The following is a 7,500-nucleotide window of genomic DNA, read 5'->3' on the forward strand; positions in this document are numbered from 1 at the left end:
CCCCTTCACCTGTTCCTTTATTTAATTAACGTACCGCAAAATTGAGAGACAGGAGGGATTTTGATTTGCATGTCTGTAAAGGTAAAGATTCTATTGTATTATGCCTGTATGTTGACCCTTATTGCCTCCACCCCCTGTGTAATGGTCCTAGTACACACACACACACACGCACACGCACGCAAACACACACACACGTAATATTTTCCCTATCATTTACAGGTACATATTTAGGTAATGCTCTCTCTCTCTCTCTCTCTCTCTCTCTCTCTCTCTCTCTCTCTCTCTCTCTCTCTCTCTCTCTCTCTCTCTCTCTCTCTCTCTGTCACCGTAAAAACAATGATAATAATAAAAGAAAGAAAGAAAAACTCTCTCTCTCTCCCACTCTCCCACCCTCTCCCTTCTCTCCCCTTCCAACCCCACCCCCACACCCCCAGCTTACCGAGTCTCCATTGACGTGCGTGGCTTCCCAGGGTTGGTTGGCGGGGGGGTCGTCGCAGCCAAGAGCAGCCAGGGGGTCGTGAATGAGGCTGTGCTGGTGCTGAAGCCACGACTCCTTACACCTTAGTTCGTTCAGCTCTCGATGCAACACGTCACTCGCTCTCTTTAGAACCGGGAGTCTGGGAGAGGGGAGAGAGTGAGGGGAGTGAGAGGGGAGAGTAACTAGTGGTAGTGGTGGTGGGGTTTGGGTGAGGGGAGAGAGTGAGAGGGGAGTGTAAGTAGTGGTAGTGGTCGTGGTGGTGTTTGGTGAGGGGAGAGAGTGAGGGGAGTGAGAGGGGAGAGTAACTAGTGGTGGTGGTAGTGTTTGGGTGAGGGAGAGTGAGAGGAAGTGTAAGTAGTGGTGGTGGTAGTGGTGGTGTTTGGTGAGGAGAGAGTGAGGGGAGTGAGAGGGGAGAGTAACTAGTGGTGGTGGTAGTGTTTGGGTGAGGGGAGAGAGTGAGAGGGAAGTGTAAGTAGTGGTGGTGGTAGTGGTGGTGTTTGGGAGAGGGGAGAGAGTGAGGGGAGTGAGAGGGGAGAGTAACTAGTGGTAGTGGTGGTGGGGTTTGGGTGAGGGGAGAGAGTGAGAGGGAAGTGTAAGTAGTGGTAGTGGTCGTGGTGGTGTTTGGGTGAGGGGAGAGAGTGAGGGGAGTGAGAGGGGAGAGTAACTAGTGGTGGTGGTAGTGTTTGGGTGAGGGGAGAGTGAGAGGGAAGTGTAAGTAGTGGTGGTGGTAGTGGTGGTGTTTGGGAGAGGGGAGAGAGTGAGGGGAATGAGAGTGGGGGAGTAACTAGTGGTGGTGGTGGGGTTTGGGTGAGGGGAGAGAGTGAGAGGAAGTGAGGGTGGTGGTGTTTGGGTGAGGGGAGAGAGTGAGGGGAATGAGAGAGGAGTGTATCTAGTGATGGTGACAGTGGTGTTTAGGTGAGAGGACAAAGTGAGGGAAGTGAGAGGGGAGTCTCTTTTTCACCCCACCACCTCCACCTTACCCCCCATCACCCCGACCTTACCTGGAAGCAGAATGAGGGGAATCCTGGAACATCCCCACACCTCCAACACCCCCGGCGCCCATGCCCTTCCGGATCGTGGCCACCTCCGTCTCGTGCTGGTTCAGGAGGTTTTGTTTCTCTCGTAGCTCCGCCGTCACCTCCTTCAGCCTGTGCTCTATATCAGTAAGGCGTAACCTGAGAGAGTCCACGGTTAAGGAGTCCACGGCGAGTCTCCCTGGCTGTAAGGACCCCACGCCGTCCCCCAGTAAGTCGCTGCAGAATTCGAAGGACACTGGTTCAGGTGGTGGGCTCCTGTAGAAGGGGTTGGATTAGTGGTGGTGGTGGTGGTGGTTGTGGTTGTTTTTTTTTTTTTTTTTTTTTTTTTTTCGTCCTCCTCCTCCTCCTTGTTTTGATTTTGTTTATCTTTAGTTTTTTTGTAATTTTCTCTTTCTTCATCATTTTCTTCCTCCTCCTCCTCCTCCTCCTCCTCCTCGTTTTGATTTTTTTTTTTAGTTCTCGTCTTCTTCTCTCCTCCTCCTCCTTTCCTCTAAAAATTCTCTCTCTCTCTCTCTCTCTCTCTCTCTCTCTCTCTCTCTCTCTCTCTCTCTCTCTCTCTCTCTCTCTCTCTCTCTCTCTCTCTCCTTCTCCTTCTCTTCTCCTTCTCCCTCTCCTTTTCCCTTTCCCTTTCTCTCCCTCTCCCTCCCCCCTTCACCTCCCCCACACACTTACTTGTTTTCCTCAGAGAAGGCACTGTACTCTGTCCTGGAGGAGATAGCATTTACAGCAGAGCCTACTTCAGCCTGGATCTCACTGTACCGCCCCTTCGACGTGTCTGTCAGCTCCCACACCTCCAGGAGAATGGACCGCCTGAGGGAGGAAACGTGGGGATGAGGTGGTTGATGGGGTGATGGGGTGATGTGATAAAGGTTGTTTTGGGGTGTTTGGTTATTTATATTTTGGTTTTGGTTGGAGGGGTGATGGGTGATGGGATGGGGTGATGGGGTGAAGGGGTGAGAAATAGGTGTTTTCTTTCCTCTTTATATTTTTTTTTATTTTCTCTCTCTCTCTCCCTCTCCTTCCCCTCTCTCCTCCCTCTCCTCCTTCCTTCCTTCCTTCCTTCCTTCCCACACCTCACACACACACACCCTTCCCCCACACACACTCCACCTTACCACTTATCCACCATGTCCTCCTGCACCCTCTCTTGATACTCCAGCAGTCCCGGGAGTAAGACGGTCCTGAAGTCCCTCTCGTAGTCAGCGGCCTCGCACAGGAGCAGAACATAGTCATTGTGGGTTTGGTGAAGTTTGCGACAAGCCTTCTGATATCTCTCCTTCAGCTCGTCTAGTCTCCTGCCGGGCTTACCTGAAGGAGGAAGAGGGAGAGAGGTGTTAGTAATGGTATAATGGTGGTGGATGGATAGACGGGGATAAAGATAGGTAGGAAATGTGAGATGGAGAGAAGAGTGTTGATGAAAGATAGATAGAGAGGAATGTAGAGAAAGGAAGATAGGAAGAAAGAGAGAGAGAGAGTGTGTGTGTGAGAGCATAAATAAAGATGGATAAATAGAAAGATAGAAATAAAGAAAGAAAGAATAGAAAGAAAGAGAGATAAAAAGTGTGTGTGTGTGTGTGAGAGAGAGAGAGGATGTTGGTAGAGGGGAAAAGATAGGTGTAGGGGAGTAGAGGGGAGAGAAGGAAGAGGAAGAAGAGAAGGAGGGAGGAAAAAGACTGCATGAAGAGGAAAATGGATCAGAGAGAGAGAGAGAGAGAATATGGGAGAGGATGAGAAAAGAATGAAGAGAAAATATGTAAAACTGATGGTGAAGACTACTACCTCCTCCTCTCACTCCTCCTCCTCCTCCTCCTCCTCCTCCTCCTCCTCCTCCTCCTCCTCCTCCTCCTCCAGACACTCACCCTTCAAGAACTGATCTTCATACTTGGTTTTCGAGGATTTGTAAAGTTCCAGCGTCTGTTCGTAGTAACCCCGCGCCTTTCCAACCGCGTCCTGCAACTGTTAGGAGTCTTAGTGGTGGTGGTGGTGGTGGTGGTGGTGATGGTGGTGGGGGTTGGTTCATGGGGGTATTTATGGAAGTGGGTGTTGGGTTTTAGGGTAATGGGTGGTGGTGTTGTGGTGTTGTGGTGTGGGGGTTATTTATTTATTTATTTATTTTTTATTTATTTATTTTGTTAGGTTAAGTTTTTTTTTTTCTCTCTCTCTCTCTCTCTCTCTCTCTCTCTCTCTCTCTCTCTCTCTCTCTCTCTCTCTCTCTCTCTCTCTCTCTCTCTCTCTCTCTCTCTCTCTTCTTCTTCTTCTGTGTTTATTTATCCTTCTTTCTTTCTTTTTATCTCTCCTCCTCCTCCTCCTCCTCCTCCTCCTCCTCCTCCTCCTCCTCCTCCTCCTCCTCCTCCTCCTCCTCCTCCTCCTCCTTTGTCTATTGTTGTTATTGTTCTTCTTCTATTTCCTCCTTCGCCTTCTCTTTTGTTTTCTCTATTATCTTCCTGCTCCTCCTCCTCCTCTTCCTCCTCCTCTTCCCGTGTAATATTCTTCCTCTTCCTTCCTCCTCCTCCTCCTCCTCCTCTTGTGATATTTTCCTCCTCCTCCTCCTCCTCCTTCTGTGTCATATTCTTCCTCCTCCTCCTTCTCCCTCTCTTCCTGTGCTATCTTCCTCCTCCTCCTCCTCCTCCTCCTCCTCCTCCTCCTCCTCCTCCTCCTCCTCCTCCTCCTCCTCCTCGTCCTGGGGTCATTATAGTATTATGGGTAATGGACATAATAAGTAGCCTCTCTCGTTTGTATCTTCTACTTCCTCTCTCTCTCTCTCTCTCTCTCTCTCTCTCTCTCTCTCTCTCTCTCTCTCTCTCTCTCTCTCTCTCTCTCTCTCTCATTCTCGCCATTTATTCAATTTCCATGCATTATTTTCAACTCTCACTCTCACTCTCTCTCTCTCTCTCTCTCTCTCTCTCTCTCTCTCTCTCTCTCACCCTGGACACTTCGTTGGTGATGCGCTGGTGTTCCTCGTAGTAGACTTTCCGTGACGCTCTCTTCTCTGTTATAAGCTGCACCAGTTTCTCCACCGTGTCCGCCACCAGTGTGTCTGCGTTCTCTCTCATGGTGCTGCTCCAGTCCTCCAGCCCGTCCACCATCACCCGCCACGCCTGAGGGGAAATGAGGGGAGTCAGAGGGGAAATGAGGGAAAAAATGGGGGTTTTTTTTTTTTTTTTTTTTTTTTTTTGCTTTGAGGGGAAATGAGGGGAAAAAATGGGGTTGTTCTCTTTTTTTATGTATTTTTTTCTATTTTTTTTACTTTGAGGGGAAATGAGGGAAAAAATGGGGTTGTTCTCTTTTTTTATATATTTTTTTTCTTTTTTTTTACTTTGAGGGGAAATGAGGGAAAAATGGGGTTGTTCTCTTTTTTTTATGTATTTTTTTCTATTTTTTTTTACTTTGAGGGGAAATGAGGGAAAAAAATGGGGTTGTCCTCTTTTTATTTATTTATTTATTTATTTTTTTTTTTTTGCTTTGAGGGGATATGAGGGGAAAAATGGGGTTGTGCTCTTTTATGTATATTTTTTCTCTATTTTGTTTACTTTGAGGGGAAATGAGGGGAAAAAAGGGGTGGTGGTCCTATTTTCCTCTTTTTCCTTTCTTTTTCCTTTAAGGGGAAAAGAGGGTCATTTTCTATTTTTTTATTTCCTATGGTTACCTTCTGTATTTTTCTCTCTCTCTCTCTCTCTCTCTCTCTCTCTCTCTCTCTCTCTCTCTCTCTCTCTCTCTCTCTCTCTCTCTCTCTCTCTCTCTCTCTCTCTCTCTCTCTCTCTCTCTCTCTCTCTCTCTCTCTCTCTCAAAAGAATAATAATAATAATAGGAGGAAGAGGAGGAGGAGGAGGAGGAGGAGGAGGAGGAAAGAAGAAGAAGAACAAGAGGAGGAGTAGGAGGAAAAGAATTTGTGTAGGATGCATGTAATTAATTAATAACACACTCTCTCTCTCTCTCTCTCTCTCTCTCTCTCTCTCTCTCTCTCTCTCTCTCTCTCTCTCTCTCTCTCTCTCTCTCTCTCTCTCAAAATTCCCCTATTCCTCCCATTCCTCCCCATTTCTCCCCATTACCTTATACCTTATTTTGCCGTCAATAACACACACACACACACACACACACACACACACACACACACACACACACACACACACACACACACACACACAACAAAGAAAAAAAAGAAAAACATCAACAATTCTGCGAGGAAAACTGAAAAAAAATGAAAATAAAATGAAAAATAAAGGAAATATATGGAAAAGCGCGATACCTTATGGAGTTTTGAGTCATCGAGGAGTGGATCAGGGGAGTCCATTTTGTCAGCAGTGCGGGCAAGCTGAGTCAATGCTGCTGAGTACTCCCTATCACACTTCGCTCTTGCTACTAGAATCCGTCTCATAGTGTCCAGCAGGCGTAACTCAGCATCTTGTCTCCCCAGCACAGCAGCGTGGCCCATCTCCCCCTGAAGGGCTGCGCTGAACCCCATCGCTGATCTGCAACAGGGGAGGGGGTCAGAAATTGTGGGGTTCAGAGAGGGGAAGGGTTAGAAATTTTGGTTGGGTGTCATAAATTTTGGTTGGTCAAATTTTGGTTGGTCAAATTTTGGTTGGGGGTAAATTTTGGTTAGGGGTATCAGAAATTTTGGTTGGGGGGGTCAGAAATTTTGGTTGGGGTGTCAGAAATTTTGATTGCGAGGTGGGGGGGGTCAAATTTTGGTTGGGGATGTCAGAAAATTTGGTTGAGGGGGGTCGAAAATTTTGGTTGGGGGGGTCAAATTTTGGTTGAGGTCACAAATTTTGGTTGGGAGGGGAACTAGGAAAATTGGATTTGGGAGGAGAATGAGAAGACTGTGGCCATTAATCTTCTGACCTCCATAGACCCTTGCTAATGTCAATAAAATGGTCTAATGGTGCACAAATCTCAAGGTAAAAATGTGTCCCAGTACTGAAGGGATTAAAATAGTGAAGACTGTGGCCATTAATCTTCTGACCTCCATAGACCCTTGCTAATGTCAATAAAATGGTCTAATGGTGCACAAATCTCAAGGTAAAATGTGTCCCAGTACTGAAGGGGTTAAAATAGTGAAGACTGTGGCCATTAATCTTCTGACCTCCATAGACCCTTGCTAATGTCAATAAAATGGTCTAATGGTGCACAAATCTCAAGGTAAAAATGTGTCCCAGTACTGAGGGAGTTAAGAGCACAGGTAAGCTATTAAAACGTTCAGCAGTGCTCTTAAATACTCTCACAATGAGCTCAAGAGTTTCCCTGTTAATAATATAGAAAACTTGCTTATAATGTCACTTGAACATTATAAGCACCATTAAAAACACTGGTAACATCACAACGGACAGTACCCTTAAACTATGTAAGAAAACACCCATTAACCCATTAACCCCTTCACTACTGGGACACATTTTTTACCTTGAGTTTCATATACGATTAGACCATTTTATTGACATTAGCAAGGGTGTATAGAGGTCAGGAGATTAATGGCCACAGTCTTTACAATTTTAACCTTTTCAGTACTGGGACACATTTTCACCTTGAGTTTCATATACGATTAGACCATTTTATTGACATTCGCAAGGATCTATGGAGGTCAGGAGATTAATGGCCACAGTCTTCACTATTTTAACCTTTTCAGTACTGGGACACATATTCACCTTGAGTTTTGTGTACCATTAGACCATTTTGTTGACATTAGCAAGGGTCTATGGAGGTCAGGAGATTAATGGCCACTGTCTTCACTATTTTAACCTTTTCAGTACTGGGACACATTTTTTTTTTACCTTGAGATTTGTGTACCATTAGACCATTTTGTTGACATTAGGAAGGGTGTATGGAGGTCAGAAGATTAATGGCCACAGTCTTCACTATTTTAACCTTTTCAGTACTGGGACACATTTTTTTACCTTGAGATTTGTGTACCATTAGACCATTTTATTGACATTAGCAAGGGTCTATGGAGGTCAGGAGATTAATGGCCACTGTCTTCACTATTTTAAC

The 7,500-nt window shown here is 46.0% G+C and overlaps 1 protein-coding gene and 1 long non-coding RNA gene across 6 annotated transcripts in view; one reads left to right on the plus strand and one right to left on the minus strand.

Moving 5' to 3' along the window:
• LOC123517486 overlaps nucleotides 1-7,500 on the plus strand; it is an 18,367-nt gene that overhangs the window by 10,252 nt on the left and 615 nt on the right. The gene's annotated exons all lie outside the window — the stretch shown is intronic.
• Nucleotides 1-7,500, minus strand: part of LOC123517437 (tyrosine-protein kinase Fer-like) — a 34,394-nt gene that overhangs the window by 9,300 nt on the left and 17,594 nt on the right. For 3 of the 5 annotated variants that reach the window (XM_045277509.1, XM_045277519.1, XM_045277485.1), the window contains exons 2-9: nucleotides 5,762-5,984; nucleotides 4,440-4,613; nucleotides 3,375-3,471; nucleotides 2,631-2,823; nucleotides 2,188-2,325; nucleotides 1,480-1,770; nucleotides 440-617; nucleotides 35-73 (exon numbers count right to left, since the gene is read on the minus strand). In XM_045277509.1, coding sequence (XP_045133444.1) covers nucleotides 35-73; nucleotides 440-617; nucleotides 1,480-1,770; nucleotides 2,188-2,325; nucleotides 2,631-2,823; nucleotides 3,375-3,471; nucleotides 4,440-4,613; nucleotides 5,762-5,977 — 1,326 coding nt within the window. In that variant the 5' untranslated portion in view covers nucleotides 5,978-5,984. The remainder of the gene's footprint in view (nucleotides 1-34; nucleotides 74-439; nucleotides 618-1,479; nucleotides 1,771-2,187; nucleotides 2,326-2,630; nucleotides 2,824-3,374; nucleotides 3,472-4,439; nucleotides 4,614-5,761; nucleotides 5,985-7,500) is intronic. The other 2 variants (XM_045277494.1, XM_045277500.1) reach the window with 2 other exon arrangements.

The sequence above is a fragment of the Portunus trituberculatus genome, chromosome 6 (assembly GCF_017591435.1).
Source record: "Portunus trituberculatus isolate SZX2019 chromosome 6, ASM1759143v1, whole genome shotgun sequence".
Taxonomy (NCBI): Eukaryota; Metazoa; Arthropoda; class Malacostraca; order Decapoda; family Portunidae; genus Portunus; species Portunus trituberculatus.